We start from the raw sequence: 21,535 nt of genomic DNA, 5'->3' as shown, positions 1-21,535 counted from the left end.
TGAGAATGCCTTACTGAGAAAAGGTACCAAGTCACATGGCAAAATACAGATAAGTATTGTGGGTTAATTTAAGTTGTAAGAGATAGTTAACAATAAACCTGAAAAATAGGTCAAACAGTTTATAATATAATATAATATAATATAAGCCCTTGTGTGTTTCTTTGGAGTTGACCAGGTGTGACAGAAACTTATATCAACAAATGACATTCAAATGTTTGGCAAGAATTTCCACATATGATGTGGAATGTATGCTGTAAATGTGTTTTGTTAATGAATAAGGCTACGTTGGGCCTATTGCAGCACAGAATAAGGCAAGGTGGGAATTCCAAGCAGATAGAGAAGGAGAGAGTTGGCAGAATCAAAGGAAGCCATGTGACCACCGAAGGAGAAAGAAGCCCACCCCAGAACCTTACCAGTAAACCACGAACCTCATAGTAAAATATAAAATAATAGAAATGTGTTAATTTAATATGTAAGAGCTATCTAGAAACAGACTTAAGATATTGGCAAAGCAGTGTTGTAATTAATACAGTTTCTGTGTGGTTATTTTGGATCTTGGTGGCCAGGAAATGAATGAGCAATCTCTGCCAACACACATAAAGCCTGAGAAAGTGTTTTTAAAAAAGGATTCTAGACAGACAAGAATAGAATAAAGGGCAGCTTCTTGGTAACCATCTTTTCTCCAGTAGGCTCTGTTTGCTGGTGGTGAGCAGACACAGCTTCTTTAAGAAAGACTTCCTGAGTCAGCATTAGTGGTAAAAACCTCACAGACCTTTTAAGATGCTCTGCTACCAAACACTTAAATGGTGTTTATGAGCAGCTTGTATCAGACTTCTTGATGGTGGCATAGACCTAGAAACTCCACAGAGTTGTGGCAATAAATGTGGCCCCATCCAGTACCTTAGTCATTAATCTAGACTCTCAAAAGTTAAGGAATGGGGTGGAGCCAGCCACCAAAGTCAGTTTTAGTCATAGCCACATTGCTTAACAGATTAAAGAAGCATATGATCAGAAAAAGATAGAGATATACAGTAAAGATATATTCAGACAAACAAAATCAAAAACAAACCCCTGAAAGATTACAGTTTGTTTAAAAATATATATAGGCTTGGAATTGCTGTGGGACAATGGTTTTACCCTGTAAACATTTATTTCTTGTACTTGTTTAATAAAATGCTGATTGGCTGGTAGCCAGGTAGGAAGTAGAGGTAGGGCAATGAGAACAGGAGAATTCTGGGAGGATTCTGCAGTCTGCAGGCATGACCCAGACATAGAGCAAGTAAGATGTTACTGCTTCACCGAAAAAGGTACCAAGCCACATGGCTAACACAGACAAGAATTATGGGCTAATATAAGTTATAAGAGTTAATAAGAAGTCTAAGCTACTAGGCCAATCAGTTTATAACTAATGTAAACCTCTGTGTGATTTCTTTGGGACTTAACGACTGCGGGAACTGGGCAGGACAGAAACATCAGACAACAGTTTGGGAGAGTAAAGAGAAAATCCTTTAAAAAAAAAAAAAGAAATAGAGTAGTCAGGTGGTGGTGGAGCACACCTTTAATCCCAGCATTTAGGAGGCAGAGATAGGCAGATCTATGTGAATTCAAGGCCAGCCAGGTCTACAGAGTGGGTTCTGGGACAACCAAAGATACATAGAGAAACTCTGTCTCAAAAAAACAAAAAAAAATTAAAAAAATAAAATAGAGTGGAAAAAAGCCACATAGAGATGGAAAATACAAAAAGAATGTGGATATTGTATGTTATTGTCTTGTCTTTGAATTATTTGATTGCTGAGAAAGGAACAACAGCTGCTAAAAGTTATTTGATTGTAAATGATGCTGGATTAATTCAACCTATATATTTTGGAAATGCCTTGACTTCAAAGTTTAAGTCAAAAGATATGTTACTTTGGAGAAGAGGTTTTGATTTGTTTCCACAGGAAATGAGAGGCTGTAGATTCATTCTGGGTTAAGAAAAATAAGGTTTGAGCAAAGAAGACCCCCTAAAAAGTCTCTGATAGGTGTGAATGGCCCAGATGATCCGATATTTTAGAGCACCTCTGTTGCAGTTTCCTCTGAGCTCTATATTCAGAACAGCTTCACGTCTGCTGACTGAGATGATCCAGCCTGACAGAATACTCCAGTCAAGACTTGACCATAAACCTAAATTCTTCTGGATCCCTATAAGACTATCAGTGCTCCAAAATAGCAAGAAGTAGCCTAGAAAACTATACTCATATTCCCAAAAAGTGGATTCTAGATGTTTGTCTTTGTTTAGTATGTTGGTTACAAACTGTTATGGATAATGGTCAGGAAAAAGATAAACAAAAGAAATTAGATTCAGGATCTTGTTTTGAAAAGAAAAATGGGGAAATATGGTAGGAAAATGCTCTTGTACATTTTAAAATTTGTCACTTGCATTGGTTTAATAAAATGCTCATTGACCAGTAGCCAAGCAGTAAGTATAGGTGCAGCAACCAGACTAGGAGAATTCTGGGAAGAGAAAGGCAGAGATGCAGTCACCAGCCAGATGCAGAGGAAGCAAGGTGAGAACGCCTCACTGAGAAAAGGTAGCCCATCACATGACTAAGCACAGCCTTCAGAATTATGGGTTAATTTAAGTTGTAAGAGATAGTTAATAAAAAGCCTGAGCTAATAGGCTAAATAGTTTATAATTAATATAAGCATCTGTGTGTTTCTTTGGGACTGAATGGGTGGCTCCAGGCAGGACAGAAACTTCCATCTACAATATGCCTTTTCAAACACACAGAGAATTCATACTGACATTAAGTTCTGTCCCAAAGGAAGTGTCAGCACCCTTCAAGAAAAACCACATTCTTTGCTCACAATACAATTAACTGGAATGAGTGATTCTTAGAAAAGAAATACTCTGAAATTTAAAATTGTGTTCCTAGACATGGACCTACAACTCAATTATAGTTGGTAAGAAGTAAGCAGATTTAACTTAAGGCCATGGTTTTAGTCCCCAGTGCCATTTTAAAAAAAGAAATCATGAATTAAAGATGAAAACACACTAGAAATGTAACATTAAAAATTACAGTTAAAATAATGTCTAGACTTAAAAGTGGCTTTTAAACAGAAAAGTTTGAAAATAAATGAAATTATCACTTAACCCCACCCCCAAAACAAAACCAGAGAAAAGGGATTGAAAGGCAACCTCACAACAGAGGAAAAGTGGAAACAGGAATTCGGTAAATCCATTCTAGTAACATAAAATTTCAAGAAATCACAATGAAGATGATCATAGATACAAAATACGTACACAGCAGAAAATGTTACAAGAGCCTGGCTTTCCCCCAACAGCTTCCATCACTGTCTGTCTGCCCTGGTCTAGCAGCAGCAGGCTTCCAGCTCAGCACTTCTCCAGGCTTGCTCCTCTGTGCTGCTTTTGACCCATAAGTCTGTATGCTCTGTTTTTGTCTTTTACCTGAATGCGGTTAGAGGTTTTCTATTTTTTTCTGTATTTCTTTTAAAATTTCTTTTTTATTTTCAAATTGCTGTAAGCATTTATCTGTCTTATCTGTCATTGTTATTTGTTCAGAGCAGAGAATATTCACTGAAGCATAGGCTCATGGTGTCAATTTAACCAGAAGTTTTCTCTTGGAAAAACATCTTTCCTTTTGACGACTAAACATAAGCACAAGGGAAAGCAGTGCAATGCAGTGCACACTAGTTCTTTACGTACCATTGTCTTTACTCCATAGAGGTTCCTTTGGAGGGTTTTTATTCTACCTAAGGTGGCTGTAGTCAGCAATTAATTGATTGATTACCTTACAGGGTATTTATAATATTTTTCAATAAAGCATACTTCAAACTGGTACACAAACGAAGTCCCACCTTGCTGGTCTCTGCATCACAAGGTCTTCTCACCCTGTGTGCGGATACCGCGTCATCAAACCCCGTTTAAACCACTGCACTTCTTTCACTATTACCTGCCAATTCTTTATTAGTGCTTACGGGAAATTCGAGCCCCTGACATAACCACATCACCCCAAATCCTGACTCTCTGGTGACTAAAAAATCTGTTCTTCAAAGCCTGACCTAATCAAACCATATCCTCACCTCATTCTAGACTTTGTTTACGTCTATATTTGATGTGATTGTGACTTGGTACTCTCAAAAAGTATGTGTTCCCTGTTTGAATTCATGCTCTCAAGAGCATGGCAAGTGTAGAGAGCTGATGATGTTGTAAAATGGGAAATGTCTGGGATCTGGGATTAGAGACGTCTAAATTTAGATCCTAGATATATTACTGTTTGAACATGAGAAAATATCTTGTCTTGCCGAAGATACCTATAGGCAAATTAGAGGTTGTAACCTAGCCTCTGGATCATTGTGAGGACACGGGATACAGTAAAACTAGAAGGGCTCTACCTCTGAGCCACGCCCCTAGCCCCTCACTGGGGAATTCTAGGCAGGGGTTCTAGCCCTGACCAGGTACCATCTGATGCCAGAGATGCTGAACCCCTGGAGTTGGTGTTACAGGAGTTTATGAGCCATGAGTGCTAAGAACAAAAGCTGACAAGCACTGTTCAGCACGGAGCCATCTTGTTAGCCCCACACTATTTCACAGACTCCCAAGCTCCATGGTGCAGGTCTGCATCACACACACAACACAGGACTTGTTAATCCCCTTCCCTCTCCTGTTCTGCCCTTCCTCCTACTGGGTCTCCCCGTATGGCCCCCTCCCTCACTGTGTTTTCATGATTTTTCACACCTAGATTTTATGTACAAGGTAGAACCTAAGATAATTGCTTTCTGATGAAAGAAAGATAAAATTAAGATGTACATAAAACCCATATGGTGGCCATCCCAGAGCTGTTTCTCAGTGTTTACTCTCTCTTTGGTCTCTCACATAGTTCATGAGCTTGTGGACCATTATTCTATAGGTTGCTCTAGTACTAGGAATCCCTTATAACCGTAATCATCAACTCAGAATTCCTACATAAAGGATACGTGAATCCATAACGAGGAATTACACTACCCTGCTTCCTTCAGGGCTGCTCTAATAGTAATCTCACCAGAACCACCAAGCCACTCCGAGAACATCAAATCTTTGATGCTCATAGAAGGGAAGTATTAAAATTGATTAAGAAGAGAATTTACAGATACTTGACACCAGGTGTATTAGCTCCAAGTCCCAACTCACCTGCCAGAACCAGGTCCCTTGTAGTATGACGAGGCTTGACCGTAGGAGCTCCAGAAGTACATTGTTCTTGGTGAGGAATTCCATGAAGGTAACCAGACCCGCCAGAATGGTGGTAAAGACCAGAAGCTGGTGCACAAACACATCTATCATTTCCCGACCATGAGTGTGGTTGTAGAAGATAAACGCTAATGGAGGGGGCAAAACACATGTTCTGATAAAAACCAAAGGCTTCCTATGGTACCACCCTCTCGCCATAGAATTTGAGACAAGCATAAGATTGTCCCAAAGAGGAAATCCCCACTGAGGCTCATAGCAATGCATTTTTACTTTGGGAAGAGTAAACATTTTCTATTACTTAGGAAGAGAGTCTTTGAATTCTAATCCCACTTTTCCCTTCTTTGCACCTTTGTTCTCTCATCTAACATACCATAAAAATCTCAACTCTTGTTCAAAGCATTATCTATGTAGGATAATGTTTAATAAACATGACTAGGGTAGGAAGCTAGAATCAATAAATTAGCTGAAGTCAAAGTCTCACTTTAAGGAATTCAGCAAACGCATACATAAATTATAACAAAATATTAAACACTTGCTTTATCCTCCCCTTATGATAACTGAGAAATCAACTAAAAAAAACCCATCCTGTTATTTTCATTAACCTCTCAAAATAGGAAGTCATTTTTTTAGACACTTATACCGCATTTTAGCAGAGTTTCTGATATTTGAAAAGCTTATTAGAGATTGCGAGCTATTTTCTATTGTGAGTGGTTGCCCTATTTCAAGTAATTCATGCACTATTATGCTGAGTTCAGTTTTCACTGTTAGAAGAAAAAAGAAAAACAAGCTCCACCATAACCAAGAGATAAGCACCCGCGGTAGATGATTTCTAAAGACAGATATGAAGTGTCAACAAAGCTTTTGAGTGACTGTCTGCCCAGATCTATTAAATTAGTCTATAAAGATGAAAGAAGGGAAGACTATAGGTATCTTCTCTAGGACAACCATATATTCAACTTTTGCCCAAACAGATAGCCCTGCTAATCAAGGTGATATAGAGAAACAAAAGGCATGTTATTAAAAGCACTATGCCAATGCCTACTGATAGCAAAAGAGCAGAAAATGTATTTCCCTCATACTTACACTCCACAAAGAAGGCATTTGATAACATTAACTTGCTTAAAGAAATGGGAACTAAGTTGGTAGTGAAACATAAGATTTGGGCTATCCCCATTAGCCCAAAGAAGAAGTACATGGTTGTGTGATGCCAGCCCAGAAGCTGGTTCCACTGGCCGTCTTTATACAGGTTCAGGTATGGTCCGCCTGTGATAAACTGCTCCCCAGCCATACCTGTGGAGGAACACACCACAGTTTTAGCAACCCTTCTCCTAACTCTCCTTAGTGTGAAGACACAGGGGCATGTGGTCATTGCTTATTCGATCTAAGCTTGTGGTGTCAATTGCTCCCTCTGAGCTTTCCACTAAAAACCTAGCAGTAGTGATTTAGACTTGATTCCAAAGTTCAGCTGTTGATTTGGATAATCAGTTTTATCTCCATATAGACAAATGAGCCAAACAATTGTTTAGTATCCTTAACACTGGTAATTTATTTCAACAACTGGTTCTAATTTAATGACTAAAATCCAGGGTGACATGGAGGTTTGGATTTATAATATGTGCCATACAAAGAATGTTTACTTCCTTCCTAGATATTGTACCCTTAGGCAGCTGTTACAAAGTAGGGTGTTGACAAAACTGATATAGAATTTAGATATTTTCCCCAATTAAGAAGAATAGAGATGATTCATGCAGACTCTACACATGGTTAATTATTCATGTAAACAGGTTTGTTGTTTTCTGGACACTGCCTTGTTAGACTCTAGAATGAGCAGGGAAATTCTTCTCCTTGGAAATGGTTACTTTGCAATGTGACAATCATAACAACGTCCTAGTTACATGAATGAAAAGAATCAGTAGAAAAATTAGAAGTGTTGCCATTTACAAAGGAGCAGCTACAGCCTTACCGTAAAACTGCTGTCTTTTATGGAATGTTCAATAACAATGAGAAGTTATTGAAGTTAAAAGTTACCTGGACTCTGCCCAACTCAGGAAACAAAGTGCATGGACATGGAGATTCAGGCCTGATTCCCTCTATCATTTCTCAAAAATAATTTGTTATTGAAGATTTTTCACAATCACTTATTAATGGTATCTTATAGAGTGTACTCTTTGAGGGATCAGAACAACTTGTGTCTAACTATTCAATAGGCTCCAACTCATGATTCAAAGGAAATTCACTTGGTTGGATGGGCAAATTAAATACTATGACTCATTAAGGATTAGGCTTTTGTATAATTATGAAATATCATTTTCCTAGGATTACATCAGTTATAAACTTTAATTAGGATAAGTACTAAGAAATATATTTGTAGAAAATTCATTTAGTATATACCAATCTTGTATTGACATTTTTCCCTCACTCATGAAATTCTCAAAAGGAGAAAACAGAACACAGCCAACTTACCAGTAAAAGCCATCAAGACTGCGACAATTCCTTCCCAAATCTCTGCTCGACGTAATAACGTTTTGGAACTCAGGTAGCAGGTCCGAGTTTGCTTTTTGTAGACATATTTCAGAATACTCTTTGTAAGCCACCAAAAGCCCATAATAGTGAAGAAGGTTCCAGGGAGGGCATGCCCTTTGAAACTCCCCATGACCTACAAGAATAAGCAATGGACATTTCACTTCAACTCAGCAAAAATAGTGTCCTCCCTACCAAAGACACTGCTACTTGAGGATTATGAGTATACTGTAGACCCTACTATAAGATGGACAATTCAGATAAAAGTAAAATGAAAAATTGCATTTGTTTCACATCTACCATGTATTAGGCACCATGCCAAGTGTCTTCCAATGGTATCCTTTACCTAATTTTTGAAATATATTCACAGATGAAAAATCGCTCTTCAATTTTCAGCTGAAAAGTGGGTTTGGAGAAGTTCAATGGCTTACAGACATCTTAGAATTGATAAGCAGAAAGTTTTCATTTCTTCAAAACACAGTCTATACGATATCATACAAGAACCATTTAAGCATAAAGGAAAACAACATGAAGGTCTGGGAAAGTCTGTTTAATTTAAAAAGATGTGATACTGCCTATAAATTTTCAGTAGATAATTTTAAAGGATCAAGAACGTATTAAAGACCATTTTTATTCCTGAAATATTTATGTGTTTGTCTGCATATTTTCGAGGCTTCTCATCTGGCTGAATTTGAGCCATGTTTCTAATTCTGGCTAGATGGCTGAGCAAGGAGTTGGTACGTCACTTTCAGGTTGAGTCACTACAGTCTGCTTAAATACCTTAGCTTTCTTCTTGCCTCAGCTACTCTGGCATGACACCTCTCCTGCACAAAGATGGGCAGCTGGTCTGATTCAGACTACACGAGTGTGTGTGTGTGTGTGTGTGTGTGTGTGTGTGTGTGTAGCCCTTTATTGATGTGGATCACTGAAAGTTTGAGGTTTACTTTTACAGCAACACAGCCCACGGACACCAACCCAAATCACATCACAAACGTTGCTCACATTCGTGAGATACTCTAACTAATAAACTGAGCTACCTTCGGGTTCTAGTCGAGGGTATAAAGCCATCTTGAATAATATGAGTTTTTAATTATTTGGAAAGTCCTTCTTTCAAACATATTTATTGTACTATTAACAGTGAAATAGAGTCTGTAATTATTCTGAAAATCTAATAGTAGGTCAGATTCAAGAAAACTCACAAAAGAGGATTTCACACTATTCCTAGTCTAGGAGACTAGAAACCTTATTTCTTTTAGTGAGTACTGGGATTCCTAGTTTGGGTTATTGCCTTTTTAATTAAAGTGATGACCTAAAAGAAACTGTGAAGCTGACCCAAATACTGCATCCTATATCTTCAATCAAGACCTCAGAAGTTCAAATCAAGCCAGTGACCTCTGTCAGAGCAGGCTCTCCACTGGAGCAGGCCCCAGCAAGCAACTTCAGTGGGAACAGGCCCAATGGCCTCCAAGATTGCAGAACAACCCCCATGAGTGAGGAGTGACCTCCAGGAATGCCGAGTGAGCTTTAGGGTGACTGGAACCATGGCCCCAACTGCACCATGAGGAACAAACACCTGAACATTGGATCTACTGGCATCTAGAAGATTGATCACCAGAGACACAGCCCCAACTCCATCAATAAGAAGAAAAGATGAGCAGACAAGGTAAGAACACACTCAACACTACAAAGAGCAACACGACACCAACAACTAGTGACTCTACAGCAGCAAAACTTAACCCAGTACAGATGAAGCAGAAAAAAATGACCTAAAAATATGTGTAGAAGAATGTTTGAGGCCCTTGAAGAGGGAATGAAGCATTTCCTTAAAGGAATGGAGGAAAAGATAAACAAAAATTGAAAGAAATCAGCAAATCCCTTAAAGAAAACTAAGAAAAAAGCAATAAATCAGATAAAAGAAACTATTCAAGACTTGAAAACAGAGAGACAATAAAGAAAACACAAATTGAGGGAATTATGAAAATGGAAACTATGGAAAAATAATCAGAAACCACGAATGCAAGTAAAACAGCAGAATATAAGAGATGGAAGAGAGAATCTCAAGAGTTGAAGATATAATAGAGGAAACAGACTCATCGGTCAAAAAAGAAACCATTAAATCTAACAAAAGCTTAATATGAAATGTCCAGGAAATATGGGACACCATGAAAAGACCAACCTAAGAATAACAGGGATAGAAGAAGAAGAAGCCCAACTCAAAAGCACAGAAAATATATTCAACAAAATCATAGAAGAGAATTTTCCCAACCTAAAGAAAGATATGCAAGTGAAGATACAAGAAGTTTACAGAACACTAAATAGATGGGATAAAAAAGTTTCCTTGCCACATAATAATCAAAACACTAAACATACAAAATAAAGAAGAATATTAAGAATTGAAAAGAAAAAAGACCAAGTAACATATAAAGGCAGACCTATCAGAATTGCATCTGACTTTTCAATGGAAACAATAAAAGCCAGAAGGTCCTGGTCATGTATTATGCAGACATTAAGAGACCATGAATGCCAGCCCAGACTACCCAGCAAAACTTGCAATCACCATAGATTAACAAAATAAGATATTCCATGACAGAACCACATTTGGCCAATACCTAACCATAAACCCAGCCTTACACAAAGTACTAGAAGGAAAACTCCAACCCAAGGAAGTTAGTTACATTTGCAAAAATACAGACAATAGATGATCTCACAGCAGCAAATCCCAAAGATGAGAATACAGACACTATAACATCACCAACAACGAAAACTAAGATAACACTAACAAGCAATCACTGGTCATTAATATCCCTTAATATACATGAACTCAAATCACCTATAAAAAGACACAGGCTAACCGATTGGAAACACAAACAGAATTCATCCTTCTGCTGCATACATGAAACACACCTCAACCTCAAAGACAGACATCACCTCAGAGTAAAGAGTTGGGAAAAATTTTTGCAATCAAATGGACCTAAGAAACAAGCTGGTGTAGCTATCCTTATACCTAACAAAATAGGCTTCAAACTAAAATTAATCAAAAGAGACAATGAAGGACATTTCAGATTTGACACAGGAAAAACCCATCAAGAGGAAATCTCAATACTGAACATCTATGCCCCCAAACAAGGGCACCCTTATATATAAAAGAAACACTACCAAAGCTTAAATCACACATTAAACCCCAAACATTATTAGTAGCAGACTTCTACACCCCACTCTCACCAGTGGACACATCTGCCAGGCAGAAACGTAACAGAGAATTAAGGGAATTAACAGATGTTATGACTCAAATAGACTTAACAGACATATATAAAACATCCCATCCAAACATAAAGAAATATGCTTTCTTCTCAGTACCTCATGGAACCTTCTCAAAAAATTGACCACATATAAGGTAATAAAGAGAACCTCAGCAGATACAAAAATTTGGAATAACCCCATGTATCTTATAGGGTCATCAAGGCTTCAAATTAAAATTCAACAGAAACACTAATTTCAGAAAACCCACAAACACATGGAAATTAAACAATGCTCACCTGAGTCACCAATATGTCAAGAAAGAAATAAAGAAAGAAATCAAAGACTTTCTAAAATTCAATGGAAATGACCACACAACATACCCAAATTTATGGGACACAATGAGAGCAGTGTTAAGAGGAAAGTTTATAGCACTAAATTCCTAAATAAAGAAGTTGGAAAAAAATCCCACACTAGTGAGTTAACAGAACACCTTAAAACTCTAGAACAAAAGGAAACAAACTCACCTAGGAAGACTAGACAACAGGAAATAATCAAATTGAGAGTTGAAATCAACAAAATAGAAACACAAAGAAAAAAAAGAACACAAAACAAAGAATCAATGAGACAAAAAGTTGGTTCTTGGAAAAAAAAATTAACCAAATAGACAAACCTTTATCCAAACTAACCAAAGGCAGAGACAATATGTCCAAATTAACAAAATCAGAAACAAAAAGGGGGACATAACAACAGACATGGAGGAAATCCAAACAATCATCAGGTCATACTTCAAAAACCTGTACTCCATAAAATTAGAAAACTTAAAGGAAATTGACAATTTTCTGGAAAAATATCACTTATCAAAATTAAGTCAAGACCAGATAAGCAAGTTAAATAGACGTATAGCTGCTAAAGAAATAGAAGCAGTCATCAAAAGTCTCGCAACCAAAAAAAGCCCAGGACCAGATGGTTTCTACAAGATTTTCAAAGAAGAACTAATACCAATACTCCTCAAATTGTTCCATACAATAGAAAAAGAACCTAAGTTGCCAAACTCTTTTTATGAGGCTACAATTGCCCTCTTGTAATTGGGTACTGTAATAATACCCAAACAACACAAAGACATTACTAAGAAAGAGAATTATAGACCAATCTCAGTTATGAACACTGATGTAAAAATACTCAATAAAACACTGACAAACCAAATCCAAGAATACATCAGAAAAATCATTCACCATGACCAAGTATGCTTCATCCCAGAGATACAGGGATGACTCAATATATGAAATTCTATCAATTTAATCCATCCTATAAACAAACTGAAAAAAAAACCAGGATTATTTCAATAGATGCTGAAAAAAACTTTTGACAAAATACAATATCCCTTCATGATAAAGGTCTTGGAGACAGCAGGGATACAAAGAACATACCTAAACATAATAAAGGCAATATACAGCAAGTCAACAGCCAACATCAAACTAAATGGAGAGAAACTACCAACGATCCCACTGAAACCAGGAACAAGACAAGGTTGTCCACTCTCTCCATATCTATTCAATATTGTTCTTGAGATTCTAGCTAGAGCAATAAGACAACAAAAGGAGATTAAGGGGATAAAAATTGGAAATGAAGGAGTGAAACTCTCACTATTTGCTGATGATATGATAGTTTACATAGGTGACCCCAAAAATTCTGCCAAGGAATTTATGAAACTCATAAATGCCTTTAGTAATGTAGCAGGATACAAGAGTAACTCAAAAAAATATCAGTAGGTCTCCTTTACACAGATGATAAATAGTCTGAGAAAGAAATTAGAAAAACATCACCCTTCACAAAAGCCACAAATAACATAAAATATCTTGGAGTAACTCTAACCAGACAAGTGGAAGACTTGTATGACAAGAATTTTAAATCTTTGAAAAAAGAAATTGAAGAAGACACCAGAGAGTGGAAAGATCTCCCATGCTCTTGGGTAGGTAGAATTAACATAGTAAAATTGGCAATCTTACCAATGGCAATCTACAGATTCAATGCAATGCCCATCAAAACTACAGCAAAATTCTTCACAAACCTCAAAAGAACGGTACTCAACTTCATATAGAAAAGCAAAGAAGCCAGGATAGCCAAAACAATCCCATACAACAAGGGAACTTCAACTCTACTACGGAGCTACAGTACTAAAAACAGCCTGTTACTGGCATAAAAATAGAAAGAAGGACCAATGGAACTGAATTGAAGACCTGGATATCAATCTACATACCTATGAACACCTGATTTTTGACAAAGAAGCAAAAAATATAAAATGGAGAAAAGAAAGCATATTCAACAAATGGTGCTGGCATAACTGGGTATCAACAATTAGAGGATGAAAATAGATCCGTATCTGTCACCATGGACAAAACTCAAGTCCAGATGAATCAATGTCCTCAATATAAAACCAACCACACTGAACCTCACAGAGGGGAAAGTGGGAAGTACACTTGAACACATTGACAGAGGAGACCACTTGTTAAATATCACCCCACTAGCACAGACCCTGAAAGAAACAATTAATAAATGAGGCCTTCTGAAACTGAGACGCTTCTGTAAAGGAAAGGACACGCTCAACAGAACAAGATGACGCCTACAGAATAGGAAAGGATTCTCACCAACTCCACATCAGACAGAGGTTTGATCTCCAAAATATACAAAGAACACAAGATATTGGTCATCAAAAGAACAAATAATCCAATAAAAAAATGGAGTACAGCCCTAAACAGAGAACTCTCAACAGAGGAATCTAAAATGATTGAAAGATACTTAAGGAAATCCTCAACCTCTTAGCCATCAGAGAAATGCAAATCAAAACAACTCTGAGATTCCATCTTACACCTGTAAGAATGGCCAAGATCAAAAACACCGATGACAACTCATTCTAGAGAGGATGAGGGATAACGGGAACACTCCTGCATTGCTGGTGGAAATGCAAACTGTTACAGCCCATTTGGAAATAAGTGTGGTGATTTCTCAGAAAATTAGGAAACAACCTACCTCAAGACCCAGCAACACTACTTTTCGGTATATATCCAAAGGATGCTCAATCGTGCCACAAGGACATGTGCTCAGCTATGCTCATAGCAGCATTGTTTGACATAGCCAGAAACTGGAAACAACCTAAATGTCCCTTGACCAAAGAATGGATGAAGAAGTTGTGGTTACATTTACACAATGGAGCACTACACAGCTGAAAACATAATGATATCTTGAATTTTGCAGGCAAATGGATGGATCTAGAAGACATCATATTGAGTGAGGTAACCCAAACCCAGAAAGACAAATAGCATATGTATTCATTCATAAGTCTCTTATGACATAAAGCAAAGAAAAACCAGCCTACAATTCACAATCCTAGAGAACCTAGACAACAATGAGGACCCGAAAAGAGACATACATGGATCTAATGTACATGGCAAGTAGAAAAAGACAAAATCTCCTGAGTAAATTGGAAGCATAGGAATCATGGGAGAGTGTAGAAGGGGAGGGGTAGAGAAGAGAGGGGACCAAAGAAAAATATATAGCTCAATAAAAAAGTTTTAAAAAAGAAAATTCCCTTTTATTATTATTATGATGATGATGGTGATGGCACATCTCCCGTACATCATACTCCCCCAATCATAAAATTAATTTTTAAATTAAAAATATTTAAGTGTGGGAAGGGCTTTGTATTCAGTACTAAGTAGGTATAAATATCAACTTTATAACTTACTATATGGCTTTTGGTAAGCCACTTAACCTGTGAATGTCTGAGTTCCCACCCATGTAAAATTGGATCAATAACAGTACTCATTTCTAAACAATTACCCCACGCTGATGTGGGATTCCTCTCTGTATGCTGTGATTACCATTGATTAATTAAAGAAACCGCTTTGGACCTATAGAAGGGCAGAACAGGGCTAGGAAAGGGGGGAAACTAAACTGAATGCTCGGAGAAAGAAGGCAGAGTCTGGAGTTGGATACTGACACACTGGACGGGACCTTGCCAGTAAGCCATAGCTACGTGGCAATACACAGATTAAAAGAAATGGGTTAAATTAAGATGTAAGAGCTAGCCAATAAGAAGTTAGAGCTAACAGTTTCTTACTACACCACGCTTCTATCAAACAACTTATGTTATCATCTACTTCAAACTGCTAGAGCAGTGGTTCTCAACCTGTGGGTCACAATCCCTTTTGAGGGCCCAATGACTCATTCACACGGGTTGCATATCAGATATTTACATGATAATTCATAGCTGTAGCAAAATTACAGTTATGAAGTAGCAGGGAAATAATTTTAAGGTTTGGGGCCACTACACAGCATTAGGAAGGTTGAGAAGCACTGTACAAATAAAAGGAACATGAACCTAATAATATCAAAACCATTTTAAAACGTTTTTAGAAGAAAGAAATGCAGAACATAAAAAGGTAAAGGGAAGAAGTAAGTAAGAAAGGATAAAAGACTGCCCAAAGGTGAACTGAACAAGGGTGACGCCAACGGACATACAAGAGTGGATGGGGAAAGCTCTTAAAGCCTCAACCCTGCCCAAAGAACTATGGGCCACTGAGGAAAGCTGGGCATGGGAAAGGTGGACTTCCCCAGGGATGAGCACACGGATTGATTGTCAGTGACAAATGACTAGCCCTGAGATAAAACACACAAGAAACATTACACTGACTGGACAGGTATTATTTAGCAATATATATGCATAAACATATACATATACGCATGTGATGGCAATTAGTGAAAAAAGAGGCAATGAGTTAGAAGGAGACGGGGTATGTGGAAGGGTTCAGAGGGAGCAAATGGAAAAGAGAAATGCTGTAATTATAAAATTATCTCAGAAATAAAAATAGATACATAAAAATTACAAATATAACATGAATATCTATCTCCACTTGAATACTGACTTTAGAAAACCAACCAAGAAGCATCTACATAATTCTTTAGGAAATTCTTTTTTTAAATTAAGGTTTATTTATTTATTTTATGTATCTTAGCGATCTATCTACATATATAACTTTATGCCAGAAGAGGGCATCAGATTCCACTAGAGATGGCTGTGAGCCACCAGATGGTTGCTGGAAATTGAACTCAAGACCTCAGGAAGAGCAGCTTTTAACCCCTGAGCCATCTCTCCAGCCCTTCTTTTTGCAATTTTAAGTGTTTAGATATTAAGTGTCATGGATGGTTACTGGGATCTTCTGTGGTATTTAAATAAATTCCTCAAAAGTGGAAGCAGTAGATGTATGCTGCCCTTTCCAACTAACCCTGGAAAATGTCCTAAATACTGTCAAGTTGTAAATTGACAGAAATCACTCAGCTCTTCTTACCAACAAGACCATCTTATCACAAAACATCTCTATTCTGTTGCAGAATAATCGTTTTGTACACTGTGAAGATGTGTCACTCTGGTTGATTTAATAAAAAGCTGAATGACCAATGGCTAGGCAGGATTTGCAGGCACAGAGGGTGCTGGGAAGAAGTGTGGCATCATGGTGGGACCTGGAGGAAAGAGACTGTTAGGAGATGAGGTAACAAGCCATGAGCCATGGGGTAGCACACAAATTAGTAAAAATGGGTTGATTTATGTTATGAAAACTCATTAGAGACAAGCCTAAGATACAGGCAAGATTTCATGATTAATAATAAGTCTCCATGTGGATATTTAAGAGGTGGCTGGAGGGACAGAGAAAGATTCACTATAAATGGCATCTAATGTGTACATGTATTTCCACATAAGACCTGAAAAAGTTAAAAAAAAAAAGGTTCCAAACACATAAAAATGGAGCCATATGTGGCTTCCTAGTCCTTGGCCACTGCCTGCCAGCTTGAGCTGCCAACACTTCATGATCTAACCTGTTTGGCAGTTTAAGATTTGCTCATGCCGACAGGAAAGGTTACAGACACACAGCACAGCAGTTTCAGAAGTAAAAAATCCTCTAAACAAATAACAGTGTGTCTAACAATGTTCATAGGCTTAAGAAATGGAAAGGATTATAGATAGTCATAAAAATAAATAATTTAAAAATAATAAAGTAAAGTCTTAAAAGAGAGAAGTAATTAAAAAAGAATAAGTCAAGTAAGTAAGCTACATAAGGATGGGAACTATTATAACACATGGAGTTTGGACCTTGTATGCAGCCTTGTTAATTTTGAATTATTATTGGAATGTTAACGAACAGACAGCACTGCTGAGAGCCATGGGACTGTGGAAGGGATTGTTGAATTAAACCAGTCTGTATGTCTATATACTTTGGTGTTATCTTGGCTTCTGAAATAAAGTTCAGAATGGACTAGGTGTTGCCTTGGAGGAGAAGTTGTGGTTTTGTTTCTACAGGAAATGAAATGCTGTGGATTCCTTCCCGGTAACAAACATCAGGTTTGACCCGGGGAGACTACAGACACCTCTGGGAAGGAAATCAAGACAGACTACAAGGTAGGCGACTTGTGAACTGAGCCCTCTGCACGGGAACAGCTTGGAGAGGAGATGAGACACGATAAATACTGATGGCTACAGAGTCCTTAAGGTTTATTATTACATGCCATCCTTTCATATGGTGTGGAGGGATATTTATATTGCAGTCTGGTTATGCAATCCAAACAGACTTATAAAGTTGACAGATAATTTTTACCTGCACAAACATAGAGCAAAAAAAAAAATCTTTAATTGAACTGTGCACATCGCACATTCCACACTTGTGTTAATGTAAATATGGATGTTACCTTTAAAATTACTGTATTTGCTTTTAAGTTTTAGTTTTACCTAACATACAAGTAACCTAGTCATAGTTAACATGGAATTAAAATCTAGGTTTTCCTGAATGTTTAACTCTATCTCAGAGTGTCTTCGGGACCCACCTCCATGACGACAGTGAATGGGTGTGTGTGTCTTAGCACATGTACTGGAATGTAATAAGGAATGTAATAAACCTGGAGTCACAGAATGTTTTTAACAGCTATCAGATGATCACAGTGGGGAAAAGAACTTGGTCCTTCCTAATTCAGTTATAGCGCCACTGTCCTTTTAACCTAAAACAATTGGGTGGTTCTGACACTGCTGTTTTTAAAAGACTCGGCAAAATAAAGACATAGCAATCATAATATTTGCCTGGAGAAAGGACCCAGCAGACAGTCTTTCCTAGCAATTAAATTGGAAATGATTTCACTTCATTTTCATGGTGGAGAGAAAAATTGCCCACATCCTCAAATATACCACTAGTCTCTTACCTTATGGAAACCATTATTTATTGATCTATCTGCTTTTTCCTGATCTACAAATACTGGCTGATGTCACTTATTTCTTATAAAAGTCAAGTCCAGTAGAAAAGTCTTGGAAGTTCTAAACCCACAAATAGGCATGTTTTTTGAGGAAAAACGTGGGGCCTCCATCTTCACTCACAAAGCAGAATTTTCCAGGCAGCCAGTAGTAATCATCAGAGAAATTGCTAGGGTAGAAAATAGAAAGACCCTTTGCCTTGATCTTTATTGATTCTATCTGAAATTTCAATCTCTGCCCTCCAGATATGGATCATTCTAAAGCAATTCAGATTCTTCCTCCCGCCCAAAGAGAACCTGTCACTCCAAACAACATCAAATATTATTCTTTTGGCAGAAGAAGAAAAGGAAAAGGAGGAGGAAGAAGAGGAGGGGGAGAAATAAGCAAAAGCAAAAACAAAACCCTTTTTATATTCCATTGTGTTCGTTTTTGTTGACTACAACACACACACACACACACACACACACACACACACACACACACACACTTACTCAACACCAAAAATATATATGTTTTTAAACCCTAGTACTGAAGAGGCAACGTCATATTATAAAGCCGTGTTAAAACCACACAAACCACAGACCGGCCCTGTAAACAGAGAAGAGAAACTCAGCCAAGAGTAAGAGATTAGCAATCTTCTTGGTAGAATCACACTCATTTCAATAGAAAGTGAGTATTATTATGAGAAAGAACATAAACTACAATTTTTTCTTGAGCCACAACCAAAAAACTACTTGTGACTTAATTAGTGATTCATATTTCAGGACACATTTGTAACTTCTAATTTACAAAAAAAAAAAAAATCAGCTATTTCTTGAACTTCACTGTGCTATTTGCCTCATTTGAAAATGATACAGGCATATGGAAATTTCTTGATCCTCCTTCATTCCATGCCAGCATTTTACCTCCCCAATGGGAACTGTCTTGAAGGCATTTTCTTAAACTACCCTTACCTTAAACCTCTGCTCAACGTCAGGTCCACGTCAGTTGTCTTCTCTCCAGAATGTGTGATGGTTCCAGATCGCAAAAGCAAAACCAGATGCTGACTGCCCTGTATCTAGCACGGCCTCCTCCTGCTGCTTTGATGCTTGGCCTATGTGCTTATCTTTTCATCATGAAGTCAAGCAGTTAAGTTTCAGATTGGGTCACAGGGTATTTAAGGCCAAGGAACACACCCTTTTGAACATCCTGCCTCCCACCTACCAAGCTACTATCCTGAGCCATGTGCTACCTGCTTTGTGGGTCATATAACCTCTCTTTAAGGAAATCTAGACAGATAGAAGACAAAAAAAAAATACTTATAGAAATGTTATTTAATTGTGTGCTAGAGGTCCTAAGGAGATAAACCAGTTCCTAATATGCAGTGCCTTAAGAAAGAGATTGAGCCAAAGACGAACTGAAGCTATAGGAGTAAAGACAAAAGGACAGAAACTGTTGCAAGTCAGCGTTGTAGCTCAAAGAGTTGGGAGCTCTGGCCTAACCACCGCTTGTATCGCACAATAGCATCTCCGGGGCCCAAAGCGCCTACAGGACAACTGACCCAGCGCCTGCTGAAACCAGAGGAGAAAAAGAGCAATATCGGAGAACCGCATTCCTTACTAATAGGTTGGCCACAAGTTATGTGAAAATTAAGATGCTGGCGCACCTCAAATGGGGTCAAATGGGGACACGGTTCTATGAGAGAAGGGTATGTAGGGAAAGAGATTATTGTAAAGCAGTGAAGTGAATGAGTGACCCAAGGTGAGCAAGGCACAAGGGAAAGGCAGCATCCTGACAAAGGAGAGGGACCTAAGGGGAACTCTTATGTACTGTTGACAAAAATGTAAATTAGTATGGCCGTTGTAGAAAGCCATGTGGCTGTATGTATGATCCAGTAATCCCATGATATATATGTGTATATACGTGTGTGTGTATGTGTGTGTGTATTCAAATGAAATGAAAAAAATGTAAAATATAAATAATAAAATAAAGTAAAAAAAAGAAGTATGTCAAAGAGACATCTTCACTCTTATATTGGTGGCTGCCCTGTTCACAGTAACGAATACATGGAGCCAAGCTAAGTATCCTTCAATATATGAATGGATAAAGACGGGGCTGGAGATGCCTCAGCTGTAAAGGGTGTTTGAAGCTCTTTTAGAGGACCAGAGTTCAATTCCCAGAACCCATAAGAGGCAGCTCATAACCACCTGTACTTCCAGTTCTAGACTCTCTCTTCTGGTCTTGATGGGCATTTGCATTTACGTGGGCAAACTGGCACATATATACAAACAAATAAATGAAATAACAAACAAAAATGTTTATACACATATACACAGCGAAATACTATCCAACTAGAAAAAAATAAGCCAGTCGCTTGCCACAACACAGATGAATACACAAGATTTCATGATCCAAGGAACAAGATAGATGCAGAAAGAAAAACGCCACATGACTTCACTTATTGTGCAGTCTGACAGAGTTGACCTAATAGCCGCAGAGAGTAGAACAGAGGCTATGGAAGGCTTTAGAAGGAAGGGAAGAGGGCTGAAGTCGGATAGAAAACTTGGATACAAAGTTACTTCTATGTAAGAAGAATAATTTCTGATAGTGTACTGCACAGATAGAAAATAAACTGAACAATACTGTCTTAAACTTCAAAATAGCAAAAAAATGGTTTTGAATATTGTGCTACAAAGAATAATCAATATATGAGGTGGTAGATATTAAAAAACCCCACTGATTTGAGTTTTATGCAATGTTTACAGGGATGAAAACATGTTCTTCACAAATATGTACAATTTTCAATTAAAACCAAAAATAATGTAGGATTAAAATCTTTTTAAGAAGAATAGGAAGGAGGGGCTGGAGAGACTAGTCAGAAGCTCTGTTGCCGAGCCTGAGTTCGATTCCTGGTATCCACATGGTTGACAGAAAGAACTGACTTCTGCCAGTTGCCCTCCAATATCTACACATGCACTGTGGCACATACGTGTGCACGCACGCACGCACGTGTGCACGCGTGTGCGCGCCCACACACACCCCAAAGTACTTTAAAAGTAACAGGAAGAATTACACAATAAATTATAACAGCTACCTAATCTGATCTTAGGATCAAACTCCGATGTTTCCAAATATTATTGAGTAATTTGGTTTAGATTACTCAACCCTGATAATTCTTGGGAAAATAAAGACAATATACTGTTTTCTGCATAGTGTAAATAGTGATAAAGTGACATTTAAATATACTTATCTTATTGTAAGATGCTTACCTTTGAAAA

General features: G+C 37.7%; 1 protein-coding gene across 5 annotated transcripts in view; it reads right to left on the bottom strand.

The window, feature by feature from the left end:
• Nucleotides 1–21,535, bottom strand: part of LOC125392867 (transmembrane protein 45A-like) — a 77,134-nt gene that overhangs the window by 13,495 nt on the left and 42,104 nt on the right. For 3 of the 5 annotated variants that reach the window (XM_048422849.3, XM_048422852.3, XM_085685645.2), the window contains exons 2-4: nucleotides 7,691–7,883; nucleotides 6,311–6,517; nucleotides 5,171–5,355 (exon numbers count right to left, since the gene is read on the bottom strand). In XM_048422849.3, the coding sequence (XP_048278806.3) occupies nucleotides 5,171–5,355; nucleotides 6,311–6,517; nucleotides 7,691–7,880 (582 nt within the window). In that variant the 5' untranslated portion in view covers nucleotides 7,881–7,883. Of the gene's footprint in view, nucleotides 1–5,170; nucleotides 5,356–6,310; nucleotides 6,518–7,690; nucleotides 7,884–19,231; nucleotides 19,396–21,535 lie in introns of those variants that run through there. The other 2 variants (XM_048422851.3, XM_087899920.1) reach the window with 2 other exon arrangements.

Source organism: Myodes glareolus, chromosome 2, assembly GCF_982192425.1.
Source record: "Myodes glareolus chromosome 2, mMyoGla1.1, whole genome shotgun sequence".
Lineage (NCBI taxonomy): Eukaryota > Metazoa > Chordata > Mammalia > Rodentia > Cricetidae > Myodes > Myodes glareolus.
The sequence above is the reverse complement of the archived record's forward strand: the minus strand, read 5'-3'. Positions and strand labels throughout refer to the sequence as shown.